Here is a 17405-nt window from a genome sequence, read left to right on the forward strand (position 1 = left end):
GAAGATAATGTAGAAGGACTTCCGTTTGTGTTCCTAGCGGACGAGGCTTTCGGGCTTGGACCTCACCTAATGCGGCCTTTTCCCCAGAGGACCCTCACCTTAGAGAGGAAGGTGTTCAATTTTCGGTTGTCCAGGGCTCGGAGGGTAGTCGAGAATGCCTTTGGGATCCTCTCCAACCGGTTCCGCCTGTTCCTGACATCGATACATTTGGCGGAATATAAATTGAACACCATTATATTTGCCTGCTGCATTTTGCACAATTTTCTACGCAGGCACTCCCAGACGTACCTAGCCCCCATGGGCTCTGAGGCAGGACTACCCTCAGAGAACATTCCTGGCCTGGACACTGGTCGCGCTGGCTTGGCCCCCCAATCTGCTCGTGAGGTACGCGACAAATATGTTGAGTACTTCATGGGTCGGGGGGCCATTGCTATGCCAGATCATATTTCTTTCTAATTCGGCCCCCAAAAGAAAGGAATATTCTCAGAACTAATAAATAATTAGACCATTGGACTTTATACAGTTGTTTGTCATTACTGCTTTTTCTCTATTTTTCTGTCTTCCAGGTTCTCTCCAAAAATAGTGCACTTCTAGTGCCAAATTTACTTACTCAGATGTATTAACTAACCACATTTGCACATTATTCACTCATCTACAAACTGGGTATTCAGTCTAGAAATAAGAAGCCACTAATTTTTCAGCTTTTGATGTCACAACTATATTTTTTTATTTTAGTCCTTTTTCCCCAAAAAATGTGTCTTTTTTGGATTAATACATTTTTTTTGAATTTTGTGTTGTAAATATTTGCTTTTAATTCTTTTATTTTTTTTCTTTATTGACAGTGATTATCAAGAATACTGATCGAAACACAATGTAATAATAATTTCACTGAAAATATACGCCAGAATTTTTTGGCTTGTCTCCTATATATCTATCTCTATATATATATATATATATATATATATATCTATATCTATATATATATATATATATATATATATATATATATATATATATATATATATACACACTTCTAAACATATATTTTTACTACTTTTGATCAAAATTAAAGGTATTATTTAGTTTGGTTTTCAGTAACCCAGAATAATTTATATGTTTCTATTTTTTTTGGGTGTTTTTAAAAATATTTTTTAGATATGTTTTTAAAAAAAAAATTTTTTTTTATAAGAAATTTATTTACATTTAAACATTTTTGGGTATTGTTTTTCTACAAAACATTTTTGTGCTTTGTATTTTTTTGTGTATATTTTTTTTTTCTAAATTTTAACACAACCAAAAAGTTTGGTATTTTTTTAAGCTAATTAGTTAACTTATTTCTTTAGGTGATATTTCTTGTTCGTTTTGTGATCTGAAACTGTAAACATTTACAACCAAAACAAGATCAACACCAAACCAAAATATAAAAAAAGAACAGCAGTCAGTCATGGATGGTGTGCTTTCACACTGGAACACGCCAAAATTTCTAAATGCACACATTCAGTGAAAAATCGCCAAATGTCATTGGTTAAACAGACAAATGGCCACATGTGCTATGTGACATCATGGGTGATCAATGTCTGTGTTTTGTGGGAGCAAACCCTTCTTCCTCTCAACTACTTGAGGATCGAGGAGGGGTTTGTACCCACAAAGCACAGACAATAGATAGTCTGTGATGGCAGATAGCACATATTGGCACACTGTGTGTGCATTTAGAAATTTTGGCGTATTATAAAGTACAAAAATTAAAAATGGTTTTGTGGGCGGGGGATGGGCGGGGGATGGGCTTTTGTGTTTCAGTCTTTGACACGGCCCATCATGTCAATGATATTTTTGAAATTCTGTTCGATGACTAGCATCCTTTGGCGCATGTTGTCCATTTCCGTGCTGCACTCTGAAATGACATTTCGAACATTCTGCTCCATGACAACCATCCTTTCCCGCATATTGTCCATTTCCATGCTGCACTCCATTACTTGCTGTACAATTATTGAAGCACTTGCACGTGAAAAATGTGCTACACCATCTTCATCCCCTAAAAACAAACAAATTGGCATTCAAAATATGTAAAGAGTTTCCGGCCTATCTGCATATATTTGGCCCTATTAATGTTGGGGTGACACTGACCTGATGGCCTGATAATTTCCACATCAACAATTTCACAATCTTCTATGACTCCTTCTTCCACCACCTCAGCCTCATCCTCCACGACTCCTCCTTCTTCCACCACCTCCCCCTCATCATCCACGACTCCTCCATCTTCTTCCAGAACTCCTTCTTTATCCATCACTACCCCTTCAAAATCACGCAATTCTGCTTCGTCCAGTTCCGCCTCATCTTCACCGAATTCTAAATCCAGAGTTAAGTCTTCCTCCTCTCTTCCTTCCACATCCTCCTCTCTTCCTTCCACATCCTCCTCTCTTCCTTCCACATCCTCCTCTCTTCCTTCCACAGCCTCCTCTCTTCCTTCCACAGCCTCCTCCTCCTCCACATGTGGAGGTGTTTGATTTTGTGGGTGTCTGGCCCTCTCTGCCTCCTCCAATTGCTGGCGTCTTCTTTCCCCTATAAGAAATACGAAAAAACAAAAGGTATACTCATCAGCACACAGATATTGTATATCATAAATCGCACACATTGCATAGACGATACATTTATGATGATTTTTGTTTGTTTATTCTTTCAGCAATCCTCCATTTTTGGCGTAGTTCTAGGCCAAGCTCTGATCCTGCCCCTTTTTTGCAAAGAAGTGACACACATGGATGTCCCCCCAAAACATTAATTCTCGTCGACCCTCCAAATAAATATCCTTTGATTGTTGAGACACAGGTGCTTTGCATTTCCAGATGTTAAAACATCAGCTTTATTTGCATTTTGGAGAATTAATCTTGTTTGCCTGTCACATGCACTCAAGTAAATTTCTGTGATTTTGCTATTCAAAAATGTTTGCAAACAAAGTTTGTGGCCAGTCAGCCATGTCCAGGTGTGTTGTTCCTGGACTAACCTCGCATTTCTGCGAAACAATGTCATATTACGCGTGTTTACTATTTCACGAAATTTGGTAAAGGTTGTTTTTTTACATAAACACAATACAGTATCTACACGTGTTCAAAAGTACAAGCAGGCCAAGGAGGCAGATGTCAAAAACTACATGTCAACACATTATTGCAGACATTCCCCCCCCCCCTTAAATAATATGGACTTACTTTTACGCAGAATTTTGAGGATCTTCTTCATGTGATGTGGCTCCCTCAATTTTAAATCGGACCAACGCTTCCGGAGTTGCTCCTTGGACCTGGTGACACCAAACATTCTCCTCATTCTCCTTGCCACCTTGTCCATTATGTGTGACTTTCTACGGTTCGGTGTTTTGTAGGGCCCACATTCACCATCATAATCCTTCCTCCTCATGATGTAAACCAACTCCACCATTTCTTCAAACGCCATATTAGTGGCTTTATATCTTTTAGGCCTGGATCGGGACGGTCCTGCCTCTGTCCCTTCACTTGCGCCATGAGAGCTCCGTGCCCGCTCGTGTGACATCGCCATCTTTCCTTCCCACAGAGATTAGGGGCGTGGAAACGAGGAAATGTCCCGTCATGGGCGGAGATGAGGGCGGGGATTCTTGCATATGCGGAGTGTCGCGAATGCCAACAACGTATTGACGTAGGTTACGCGGAGAATATTCGCGCAATTCCAGAACCTACACAGTTAACGCCATATTTACATTTTCAATTGATTAGGGGCATGGCAAAGGTGACGAGGGCGGCGTTTCATACATACGCGGAGTGGATAAAAGGCGCATGACGTGATTACGTTGGTTACGTGTTAATTCATCGAGCGTAACAAACGAGGATTTTGAGAGAGGCAGGTAAGAAATTTAAACATGGGATCAGCAGCGGGCTATAAAATGTAGAGCCATGGGATGGGGGTTTGGTCTGTTGGTTGCACAGTTTTATTAAGCTATTATGTCTCTTGGATACCAGAATGTGATTTGCGTACCCAAATGCTTTTGTAGACATCACAAAATATAGATGTCAAAAATGATGTAACTCATTAGCAATTATGTAGGGTGTATTCAGATCAGGCCAAGTATTGTTCTGTGTTGGTTGGACAGAGGTCATTCGGAAGTGTCTTTCATGTAATCAATGCTGAGGGGCAGGATATCTACACATGCAATAGTGCCTTGAGGAATGCTGTCATTTGTAATAATTGTGTATGGTTGTATATTTCTATTATTTCCTGCAATGGAACCAAAGGGGCGGCATGTATTTAAAAAATGTTAGCTACAACCAACCAATGGGGCAGAGCTGGCCAGCATTTTGTAAACAAGAGACACTGTGTTTGTATTTCTATATAGGTCCTACTTTTTTAACAACAGATTCTATCAATGTAAATGCTGAGCCTTTTTTAAATCGTGTTTTTGGTTTCTTTTTCTTTTTGTAATCTAGACTAAAATTACAACAATAAAAATTGTAAATGGATCTAATGCAGACCCAAGACATTATCCAGCACTTGCTGGATAAATTCCGAGAAATGCCCATCCTGTGGGATTCAAAGCAGCCCACCTACCACAACAAGGACGTACGAGCGGCAGCACTTGAACAGCTAGCAGCATACATGAGGACATGGGTGCCAGAATGCAGTGCCAACATGGTGAAGGATAAACTTGCCAACCTCAGGGGCACATATAGGAGAGCATACAAAGCTCACCAAAAGCAGCTAAGATCTGGAGCAGCAGCAAGACCACCAAAGGAACCCAAGCTGTGGTATTACAACCAGATGTCATTTTTGCGGGATCAACTGGAAGGCAGGCCATCTATGTCAAGTCTGAATCCCAACCTTCCCTCCACGCTACCTTCCAGCGGGACTTCCCCAGATCACCACAGCCCTGCAGAGTCGGATGAAGAGGGCCTGGCTGACAGAGAGGCAGATCTGCGCCTCTACGATGATGAGGTATAGTAGTTTCATAACTATTTATGGAATAATATTAATTATTGTTTGATTCTTGACTTGATATTGGTTAATAAAATACAAGCTGGGAAGCAAAAATCAAAAGTCGTGGGCAAACAAATAGGTGTCAGGGATGACAACTGCAGGGGTCAGAGGGTGAGTCTGTTTTCAAGTTTAAATTAGCGGCAAAAAAGAAAATTCAAGCATGAAAATGTGAGTGATTATATTTATACATATATTACAACATGTCCCTTTTTTTTACACAGGAAGAAGAGACCAGCCAGGAGGTGGCAGATCCTCTCCTCACTGACAGCCAGGCCGAAGGGGTCAGTGGCAGCCAGGAGGAGGCCGGGCCCAGTGGCGTTCAGCAGCTCCCCAGGACAACCACCACCAGCCAGGCTCCTCCCCTCCATATTAGGCCACCAGGCCGAAAGAAGAAATTGGGGGCAGTGGAGGAAGCCAGCCTCCAAATGATTAGGAAGGCGAGTGCCATCATGAGGGCCCCCCTCAACCCCACTGAGGCCTACAGTGCCTCCCTGGCACACGATCTAAATAAAGGCACGGAGGAGCAGAGGCAACTGGCAAAGGGTGTGATCAACCAGGCCCTTTGGTGGATGCAGAGGGAGCTGCTGACCCCAGACACTGGGCTATGTGACCCGGCCCGGCTTGCTCAACACCATACTCCTGCTGCCACATCATCCCCACCTGCAAGGGCCCAGGGAAGACCCGCTGTAAGGCAGCCTGGAAGGAAGGTTGCAAGGAAGAGGAGACGTTGATTCCCTGCCTTCCATTTGATCCCCCACAAATGGCATCTTGTTTGGACTACCACAGCTTGGGTTCCTTCGGTGTTATGTGCTGCTGCTTCAGATTTTAGTTTGTGTGCCTCCTGAGGTTGGCTAGTTTAGCCTTCACCATGTTTGACAATGCAAGTTTGCATGTATTTTGCTAGCTGTTCAAGTGCTGCCATTCTGTTTTTGTTCCTTTTTATCATTTGCTAAAATAAAAGCCTTTTTGTTGAATTTAAAAACGTGCCTATTGTTTGTAATACTGTGGGGATTATTTTAGGCATCAAACATTACAAACAAATAAAATGTTTCATCTAAAAAATTCACTAACTCATGTGGGGGGGGGGGGCATTTGGTGTGCCAACATGGTAGACAATTTAAACAACCTTCAAAATAATCCAGTTAAATATACAAACAAAAGCAAAATCCTAACAATTTGCTATTAAAAAATTCTAAATGGTGACATAACTATAAACACATAAAAAAAGTGGCAAAGATAAACATTAAACCTTAAAAAAAAAAAATTATACATGTGGAGGACCACTAAAAATATGATACGTCGGGCCAATAAAAGATTGCTAAAATCTTACTACATCACAGCTAACAAATGTCACTTTTCAGTATGGAACAACTCAGTTGAAATAACATGAGCTAAATAACTGATTATTTCTAGCAAGAGAAGAATGAATAAAACGACGGCATCAAGTGTTGTTTATTGTGTGGTTTGCTTCAGTGTTCTATTGCTAGAATTAATCTTTCTATTGACGAATGTGCCATATCCCAAACAAACGTGAGTTTTACCTGAACGAGCGCTCCCGTGGCCTCATTTAGTCTGAGCATGCGCTGGGTTTTTGTACGTTGGTTTTGTGTACTCACCACCAAACATGTCCGTTCGGACAGGATTTCAGCGGACGGTTTTAAAACAAGTTTGGAAATAAATGTCTGCTGAAAAACGGCCCGGCGGGCAAATGTACGGTGAAATTCTGTACGCTCGTAACTACACACGACCAAACATGTCTGCTGAAACTGGTCCGCGGGCCAGTTTCAGCAGACATGTTTGGTCGTGTGTACGGGGCCTGAGCTGCACTTCAGCAAATTCTTGCGTGGCTTTTGTACAGCACTCTGTTTATTGTATTTGTTTTTATCTCCTTTTAACATGTCCCACAAAGCCCATATACTGTAGGTCATTTAGTATGTTTTCAGAAGGTTTCAGGAAAAAGCAATCGTTAGACACAGCAATTAACATAGAAGACTATACAGTGCTGCTGCCTAGAAAGCAGGAAGTGATATATTGTTGAAGGAAGTCTGTGCCTTAAACTAGGCGGAAGAGCACATCTGTAAATACTTAACTACGATTTACTCCATCTGGAGTAGCCAGGTATTCTTTTCACAATCATTTTTAAAGATAAAGCAATTCTTATATACAGTACACAGCAATGAAAGTGTGTTTTACATATTTTCTAGCAATGTTTGCTAGAATGGGATTGGTTCATAAGGGCAACACCTACTCTACACTTTTATTTCCATGAATTGCTTTAGTTTCACCCTCATTGATAGCCATTACAATCTAAAGGCAAATGCTATGCTTTGGCAAACTAGCATAGCAAAATTTCATAACAATTAAACTTAAAGCGGGGGTTCACCCTATCGACGGGAATTTTTTTTTTTTTTCTTTTACCTTAAAATCAGGCATTGTAGCGCGAGCTACAGTATGCCTGTCCCGTTTTTTTTAGCCCCATACTCACCTTGTAGTCGTCCATCGAAGATACCGGGGAATGGGCGTGCCTATGGAGAAGGAGGATGATTGACGGCCGGCTCTGACGCGTCACGCTTCTCCGGAAATAGCCGAAATAGGCTTGGTCTTCACGACGCGTGCGCATAGCCTGTGCGCAGGCGCCGTGAAGAGCCGAGACCTACTTCGGCTGTCTTCGGGGAGAGTGACGTGCCAGGGCCGGCCGTCAATCATCCTCCCTCTCCATCGGCACGCCCATTCCCCGCGGGAGCCGAAATCTACGATGGACGACTACAAGGTGAGTACGGGGTTAAAAAAATCGGGACAGGCATACTGTAGCTCGCGCTACAATGCCTGTCTCGATGGTAAAATGTGTCGGGGGGGGGTGAACTACCGCTTTAAGATGCACCTATTATTTATGAACACTGTACGTATCCACTGAAGGATGCAAATAGAAGGTTTTTCATACACCATACATTTGGTTTGGCCATTAGATCTTTGTTAGGCTGTATTACTTCATGATTTTAGGACCGGTTCACACCTGAAGCGCACAGGAACGTGGTCTGTGTTCCTGCGTGATTCCTGCGCGTTCCTGTGCAGAGACAGCACAAAAAGAAGTGCAAGCACTACTTTAAAAAAAAAAACACACAGCACAAAATCGCATTGTACTATGGTACTGTGCGATTTGGTGGTCACAAATGATCTGCGTTTGGGGTGTCGAATATATTGCTACCCGCAGCAGATCGCAAAGGCAGTGCGTTTTGAGCATTCTGTGCGAGAAAGGCCCACAGACTAAACTTGTGATCTGTGCAAAATAGAAGTAGCTCATCTTCTGAGATGAGACTCAGAACATTTTGGGCTGGATTCACAAAGAGTTACGCCGGCGTATCAGTAGATACACCGACGTAACTCGGAATCTAAGCCGTCATAAGTTTAAGTGTATGCTCAAACTGAGATACACTTAAACCTAGCTAAGATACGACGGCCTGCGCCGTCGTATCTTAGGGTGCAATTTTTCCGCTGACCGTTAGGTGGCGCTTCCGTTGATTTCGGCGTAGATAATGTAAATGACTAGATACGCCGATTCATAAGCGTACGCTTGCCCGTCGCAGTAAAGATATGCCGTTTCCGTAAGAGGTACGCCGCGTAAAGATAAAGCTGCCCCCTAGGTGGCGTAGCCAATGTTAAGTATGGCCGTTTAAATTTGAAAATTTTACGTTGTTTGCGTAAGTCGTCCGTGAACTGGGCTGGACGTAATTTACGTTCACGTCAAAACCAATACGTCCTTGCGGCGTACTTTGGAGCAATGCACACTGGGATATGTACACGGACGGCGCATGCGCCGTTGTAAAAAAACGTCAATCATGTCGGGTCACCAATCATTTACATGAAACACGCCCCCCTCATCCTCATTTGAATTAGGCGCACTTATGCCGGCCCCATTTACGCTACGCCGCTGTAAGTTAGGAGGCAAGTGCTTTGTGAATACAGCACTTGCCTCTCTGACTTAAGGCGGCGTAGCGTAAATACGATACGCTATGTCGCCGTAAAAATGCGCCGAACTACGTGTACGTGAATCCAGCCCATTGTTTTTCATTGAAAGAACAGTCAATACTTGAACTTGGTTTTATCTATCCATGTGCATGTAACATTTCAATGATAATTTTATATTTTGGTGTTTATTTTAAATGTCTTTGTAATGATAAAAATGTCAATAAAAAATATTTTATAAAAAAAATAAAAAAGAAGCTCATCTTCTATTATAGCAGTTAAGTTCAGTATAAAGTATATTAATTAGTCTTCCTCACTGGATATTGATCCACATCTGAATTCATTCATGTCCAATAAACAAGCATTACTGGACCATCTGACAGCCTAATTGACTGTCACCACCTCTATTAGCTTCCACTGACCATATCCACTGTGACATGGTCCACTAAAATAGTGTTTCCTTCATTTACATCACCCTTTCTCAATCTTTTTTTACCTGATGAACCCTAAAATTATTTTCAGGTCTTGGGGAACCCTTGGTACAACCAAGTCTTTGGGGTCAGTGGGAGAAATTCTTACATTGATGGCCAGTAAGAGGAATGCCCCACACATGGGTGGTTAGAATGCTACACTAAGCAGGTGGTTACAAGGGCAAAATGAAATAGCCGGCCACATTCGATAGGTGGCACTGCCGCTGAATATGACCCATTCAAGTGCTTCGTTGACAGCCAAATATAACATCGGTAATCATGCAGCATGTAGCTCTGCAACCATGCATCCAATGGTAGAAAAATTAGGTGGGTGACTACCGCTAGATAATAAACTGGGTACCCAGGCCACATCCCGAAATGCAAAGAAAGAACAGAGGACATGCGCTAGGGATTTTGTGGGCCAATGCTGGATACCAAAATCAACGCGGTTCCGACGTCCATACTTAACATTGGCTGCGCCATCTTTTATGGTGGTTTATCTTACGCCTGAAAACGCCTTACGTAAACGGCGTATCTTTACTGCGACGGGCAAGCGTACGTTCGTGAATAGGCGTATCTCGCTGATTTACGTATTCTAGGCGTATTTGAGAATTTGAGAATACGCTTAAATATACGACGGCACAGATTCGGAGTTACGACGGCGTATCTACTGATACGCCGTCATATCTCTACCTGAATCTGGCTATAAGTGCCTGTTCACACAGGGGCAGCACGACTTCCAGCGCGACTTTGAGAGACGACTTTAGCGCGACTTGGAGCGACTTACAACACGACTTCAAGTTGCCTCCAGGACAGGTGACTTTGCCAGTGGCCAATCAAACAATAATCAGCTCTGTAGGAGGGAGGGGTTTTCCTGAGAAAACTATTTTCTCTTCCTGTAAAGTTGCTTTGGTTAAGACAGTGATCTGACTTTGAAGGCGACTTCCATTGAAATCGATGGGTACAAGTTGCCTAGAAATTGCCTTGAAGTAGTATGGGAACCTTTTCTGAAGTCGTAGCGACTTCATTAGTGTACATTAAAACGGCTCTCATTCACTTCAATGGAATTTCTCATGTCACGCGACTTGGGGCAACACAAGTCAGATCCCAAGTCGCTGTAGTGTGAACCGCCACTAAAGATGTGTGTTTATTTTCTGAATTGTTCCTGTGACCAATTTCAGCGGTGAATTTTCAAGTTTCAACATTGTGTTCTTTTTAACAGTTACAATTTTTTAACACTTAATGTAAATCAGAGTGACATTTTGTTTCCGAAAGCACTATGTATCATAAATAATTTCCACGTTTCTTTTTCCATAAAGGGCCACTGGCATCTTTTTTTCAAATCTCAGAGCTGCTGATCTTCTCCAGTCACTTCCTGTCTACATGCATATTAAGGGGGGTTATTTACGAAAGGCAAATCCACTTTGTACTATAAGTGCAAACTACGAGTGCAAAGTGCACTTGAAATTGCACTGAAAGTGCACTTGGAAGTGCAGTCGCTGTAAATCTGAGGAGGGAAATCTGAAATGAGGGGAAGCTCTGCCGCTTTTATTATCCAATCATGTGTAGGCTAAAATGCTGTTTTTTATTTTCCTTGCATGTCCCCCTCAGATCTACAGCGACTGCACTTCCAAGTGCACTTTTAGTTTGCACTTGTGGTGCAAAGTGGATTTTCCTTTAGTAAATAACCCCCTATGTGTCAAAATTAAAAAGCCAGTTTTTAGAAGTATGGGTTCATGCATATGGCTGCATTTGCACTTACAGCACCAGAAGCCAGAGCATTTCAACACCCAGGAGTCCACAGGTGCTGCATACAGCCTCAGCCAGCACCTGTGTGTCCGCGTACAGGGCTGCTCATGTGTCCCTGCATGTATATAACCAATAACTTGTGTGATTACAAGCGTACAGCTGTGGGATTTGGCAGCCTGTCTTTGATTTGTACTTCCTGTGGACTCCTGGGTACAGAAACACGCTGGATTCTGCCAGCTGCGGCAAGATTTCAGTGGATTCCTACAGCTGGATTCAGAGGTGGGTGGTGCACAAAGCAATGACAGGGTGACAGCTAATGCAGATGTCTGGTAGTGTCTGTGTGCAATTGCACATGGAGCTGTTACCAGAGACAGATGATAACCACAGGACACAGACAGCTTGGATCCAGGGGCAATCTCTCCTTAAAGGGGTTGTAAAAGTTTTTTATTTTCTAAATAGTTTCCTTTAAGCTAGTGAATTGTTGGTTCACTTACCTTTTCCTTCAATTTCCCTTCTAAATGTTTTTTTTCTTTGTTTTCTTTGTCTGAATTTCTCACTTCCTGTTCCTCCTCAGTAAGCTGTTCTGAGGAGAAACAGGAAGTGAGAAATTCAGAAAAAAAAACATCTAGAAGGGAAATGGAAAGAAAAGGTAAGTGAACCAACAATGCACAAGCTTAAGGGAACGTATTTAGAAAATAAAAAACAAAACTTTACAACCCCTTTGACCAGAAATAATGGCTTTGTGTTGTCACATCTGTACACCCATAGACAGCTGTGGCCGTATTCAGCCTGTCAAAGGTTTATAACTTTCCGCATTCACCTGTGAATCCAGATGTGCTGTATTCTTGCTGTAGCTGCCACTAAGGCCCCATACACACGAGAGGATCGATCCGCTGGAATTGATCCGCGGACCGGCTCCAGCGGATAGATCCCCTGGTGTGTACGATCCAGCGGATCTGTTTCCGCGGATTCTTGTCCCCGGGGATGGATTTCCAGCGGATCAAAATTTCTTGACATGCTAAGAAATCTATCCGCTGGAATCCATTCCAACGGATTGATCCGCTGGTCTGTACAGACTCACCGGATCAATCCGTCCGAATCCATCCCCCGCATGCGTCGTAATGATTCGACGCATGCGTGGAATTCCTTATATGTCAGCGTCGCTGACGTCGCTGCGTCATCATCGCGGCGACGGCGCGACACGTCACCGCGGACGGAATTCCGCTGGGATTTTGATCTCATGGTTAGTACAACCATGAGATCAAAATCCGCCAGAGGATTTATCCGCGGAAACGGTCCCCCGGACCGTTTCCGCGGATAAATCCTCTCGTGTGTACCCGGCCTAAAATAACACAAAGGGAATTTAATAGAATTGGAGCAGCTGTGTATGGCAACCAATCAGCTTTTAGCTTTCATTGTTAACCACTTCCGGACTGCCGCATGTACATTTACGTCGGCAGAATGGCACAGACAGTCACATCCACGTACCTGTATGTGCCTGCATGTACCCCCCCCCCCCCCCCCGGTACATGCAGCGGTTCCCGTGGCTGTCCGAGCGATCCGGGACGAGGGGGCGGCTGTTTGTTTTTGTCCGCCCCCTCTGGATCGCTGTCAGCCAATCCGCGCGCTCCCCCTGCGTGTCACTTCCTCCTCCTGTGTAAACACAGGAAGAGGGAAGTGATGTGATCTCTCCTCTCGGTGGTATTTACAACCGCCGCTGAGGAGAGATCACATCTCACAGTGAGTCTGCACAACACTACACTGACACCAGGACACACAGGCACATTAACCCCTTGCGATCACCCCCCTGTCACAGTGTCACTGAATGCAGTGATCATATATGTACTGATCACTGCATTTAGTGTCAGTGTGACAGGCAGTTAGTGTTAGGTCCAGGGTAGCCCCCGTACCCCCCCTAATAAAGTTTTAACCCCTTGATCACCGCCCTAGTTAAACCTTTCACTCCCTATTGCCAGCGTCACTAAGCGATCATTTTTCTGATCGCTGTATTAGTGTCGCTGTTCCCGCTAGGTAGCTTTTTTTTTTTTATTGCGATTTTTTTTTTACTAAAGACATGTGGCTGAATAAATTTTGGCCTAAATGTTTGACTAACATTTAGTTTATTTGATTTTTCTTATAACAAAAAGTAAAAAATATAGATTTTTTTTCAAAAATGTCGCTCTATTTTTGTATATAGCGTAAAAAATAAAAATCGCAGAGGCGATCAAATACCACCAAAAAAAAGCTCTATTTGTGGGAAGAAAAGGATGCAAATTTTGTTTGGGAGCCACGTCGCACGACCGCGCAATTGTCTGTGAAAAAGACACAGTGCCGAATTGTAAAAACCCCTTGGGTCATTTAGCAGCATATTGGTCCGGTCCTTAAAGCGGATGTGCCATGGGAAAAAAATATTAAAAGCCAGCAGCTACAAATACTGCAGCTGCTGACTTTTAATATTAGGACACTTACCTGTCCTGGAGTCCAGCGCCGATCGCAGCAGAGGACGAGCGATCGCTCGTCTCTCTGCTGCTCCCCCCGCCATCCTCAGTGAGGGAACCAGGAAGTGAAGCGCTCCGGCTTCACTACCCGGTTCCCTACGGCGCATGCGCGAGTCGCGCTGCGCCCGCCGATTGGCTCACACGATGTGTGCTGCGAGCCGAGTGTTCCCAGCACACAACGGGCGACAGACGGGAAGTCAGAAAAACCTGTCTTTTGCCCGTAGCATGTGGCCAGAAGTGGGTGCAAATACCTGTCCCCCCTCCCCCCTGAAAGGTGTCAACTGTGAAACCGGAGGGGGGGGGGGGTTCCGATCAGCGGGACTCCACTTTAGGGTGGAGAACCGCTTTAAGTGGTTAAAGGGTAACCGAACAAGCCAAAGAAAGAAGCTGATTGGCTACTGTGCACAGCTGCGTGACATGTTGTCTGCTTCAGTTTTAGTAAGTTCCCCCACTTGTATATGAGGCCTAGTAGTTGCAAGGGAAACTGCAAGTAAAGTATGCTGTGATTTTGAGTGCTGAAGATTCCAGAAAAATAACTGCAACAAATCAACAGAACATAAACTGCGGAAAGTTGCACATGATCACACAACCATGAGATATTAATTATTATTATTATACAGGATTTATATAGCGCCCACGGCATTAATTATGATATAGCTGTGTGCAGGGAAAGTAGCTCTAATTGTAACAAATACTTTTAAATTACAGTGTTTACTTTTATACTGCAAAGAACACAAATTATTATTTTTTTCTAGAAAATAAACCTAATAAATAAACTGTAACTTTGCAGTTATTGTGACTAATCACAAGCTGCCTTCACCATTGCCCAATTAGATTCTTACAAATAAGTAACCGGCCACAGATAAGACTGTGCCCTACTGTGTGGCCTTCCTGACAAATGACCAACCTTCCAGCAGAGACGACTGTGACAGCTCCCCATGGTCTTCAGGAAATGATTCCAGCAACTTCTTAAAGAGCCTCCCCAAGTCTGAGTAACTCCTGTGCAAATACAAAATATTCCTGTCCGACCACTCAGTCCTGATCTCGAAGAATTCCTCCTCGTCACCTTTCCGGTTTATGATAAGTCTCCTGATCCCATTAACCCAGCAGTCCTTCACAAACATGTTCACCAGGGAGGTGCCCTCAAACACAACCGATGCCATCCTCAGCCCCCTGCAGACCCTGGCACCCACATCCCAACAGGATTTCTCTAGATGGTCCCTGATGTGTCTAGATGTCTGATCTCTACTGTGCCAGTGCTTTAGTTGGTCCTTAATGTGCCCAGATGTCTTATCTCTACAGTTGCAATGCTTTAGTTGGTTCTTGATGTGCCCAGATGTTTGATCTATACAGTGTCAGGGCCAGATGTCTAATTTCTACAGTGGCGAGGCTTTAGATGGACCCTGATGTGGCCAGATGTTTGGCCTTTACAGTGCCAGGGCCAGGTGTCTGATCTCCACAGTGCCAAGGTTTTTGATGGTCCTTGATGTGTCCAGGTATCTGGTATCTACAGTGCCAGTGCTTTAGATTGCCCTGCTGACTGATCTCTACAGTGCTAAGGCTTTAGATTGCTTCTGATGTGCCCAGATGTCTGATCTCCACAATGCCAGGCTTTAGATTGCTTCTGATGTGCCCAGATGTCTGATCTCCACAGTGCAAGCGCTTTGATTGCCCCTGATGTGCCCAGATGTCTGATCTCCACAGTGCCAGGCTTTAGATTGCCCCTGGAGTGCCCAGATGTCTGATTTCTACAGGGCTTTGGATTGCCCTAGATGTCTGATGTCCACAGTGCCAGGGCTTTAGGTGGTCCCTGATTTGTCCAGATGTCAGATCTCCACAGTGCCAGGGCTTTAGAATGCCCCTGATGTGCCCAGATGTCTGATCTTCAAAATGTCAGGACTTTAGATTGCCCCTGATGTGTACTGATGTCAGATCTCCACAGTGCCAGGGCTTTAGGTGGTCCCTGATTTGTCCAGATGTCAGATCTCCACAGTGCCAGGGCTTTAGAATGCCCCTGATGTGCCCAGATGTCTGATGTTCAAAATGCCAGGACTTTAGATTGCCCCTGATGTGTACTGATGTCAGATCTCCACAGTGCCAGGGCTTTAGATTGCCCCTGGTGTGCCCAGATGCCAGGTCTCCACAGTGCCGGGGCTTTAGCCTGCCCCTGATCTGCCTAGATGTCTGCTCTCCACAGTGCCAGGGCGTAAGATTAGCCCTGTTGTGCCCAGATGTCTGATCTCCACAGTGCCAGGGCTCATCAGATTGCCATGTAACTAGATCCAGGCTGGCCAACACACATCCGTATCGGTTACATGTGCAGTAGCGGTGCCACCCGACCAGCTCTTGTTGTGAGGCTTATACTGTTACTTTGTAACTTGTGTGAGAAGTTCCATCCACAGGGGCTTCTCCCAGGACTGCACCCACACACATCCACTCTCCGATCCGTTATGTCACGAGTCCGGGCCAATCATTACTTTCCATAGGACGATGTGAAGTTTGCAGACAGGCAGAATAAAGTGTCTCGGGTTGGGTAGAAGATGCCCGCAGAAGCGGCAGGAAAAGGGAAGATGCTGGGAGATGAGGGCGATGGCAGGCAGCTACGTGTCCGCTTCAACTTCTTCACTCCCACCCCCTGGCTGACTGTGGATGTCTTGTGTTACTCAGCACACTGGACCTCCCTCCCTCCCTCTCTCCTACATACTGATCACTGGCAGGAAGACAGAGGCAGGCAATGCTATGTATCCGCTCTACAATGTCAGGAATGCTGATCACTCCACACTCACATCACACTCACATCACTCCCTACCTACCACTACTGGCACATGCCAACCTAACCACACACTCATCACCAGCCTTCCTCTATATCCAAATCATGCAAAGAAACAAGAGCAAATACATTGTGCATCAAAGACTCAGATTGAAAGGAGATGAGTATGCTAATGTGCATGGAAATGATGTCATTCTCATATGTGTGAGTGAGATTATATAGTATGGGCTAGATTCAGTAACACTTACGACGGGCGTATCAGTAGATACGCCGCCGTAAGTCTGAATCCGCGCCGTCGCAACTTTAAGCGTATGCTCAAACTGAGATAAGCTTAAATGTTGCTAAGATACGACCGGCGTAAATGTCCTACGCCGTCGTATCTTAGGGTGCATATTTACGATGGCCACTAGGTGGCGCTGCCGTAGATTTCAGCGTAGAATATGCAAATGAGCTGGATACGCTGATTCAGAAACGTACGTGCGCCCGGCGAATTTTTTTTACGTCGTTTGCGTAAGGCTTTTTCCGGCGTAACGTTACTCCTGCTATATGAGGCATAGCCAATGTTAAGTATGGACGTCGTTCCGCGTCGAATTTTTGAAAATTTTACGTCGTTTGCGTAAGTCGTTCGCGAATAGGGCTTTGCGTAAATTACGTTCACGTCGAAAGCATTGACTATTTGCGACGTGATTAGGAGCATGCGCACTGGGATACGTTCACAGCCGGCGCATGCGCCGTTCGTGAGAAACGTCATTTTCGTGGGGGTCATGTTTTATTTACATAAAACACGCCCACCTCTTGACAATTTGAAATCGGCACGCTTACGCCGGCAGATTTACGCTACACCGCCGCAACTTACGGAGCAAGTGCTTTGTGAATACTGCACTTGCCTCTCTAAATTGTGGCGGCGTAGCGTAAATAACATACGCTACGCCCGCACAAACTTACGTCCCCCTACCTGAATCT

General features: G+C 44.3%; 1 protein-coding gene across 1 annotated transcript in view; it reads right to left on the reverse strand.

Annotated features, from left to right (window-relative positions):
* Window positions 1-16380, reverse strand: part of PXDC1 (PX domain containing 1) — a 115789-nt gene extending 99409 nt beyond the window's left edge. Inside the window, exon 1 of the mRNA XM_040353646.1 lies at window positions 14580-16380. Within this exon, the coding sequence (XP_040209580.1) occupies window positions 14580-14835 (256 nt within the window). The 5' untranslated portion in view covers window positions 14836-16380. The remainder of the gene's footprint in view (window positions 1-14579) is intronic.
* Between the last annotated feature and the right edge of the window lie 1025 nt (window positions 16381-17405).

This window comes from Rana temporaria, chromosome 5 (genome assembly GCF_905171775.1).
Source record: "Rana temporaria chromosome 5, aRanTem1.1, whole genome shotgun sequence".
In the NCBI taxonomy this organism is placed as follows: domain Eukaryota; kingdom Metazoa; phylum Chordata; class Amphibia; order Anura; family Ranidae; genus Rana; species Rana temporaria.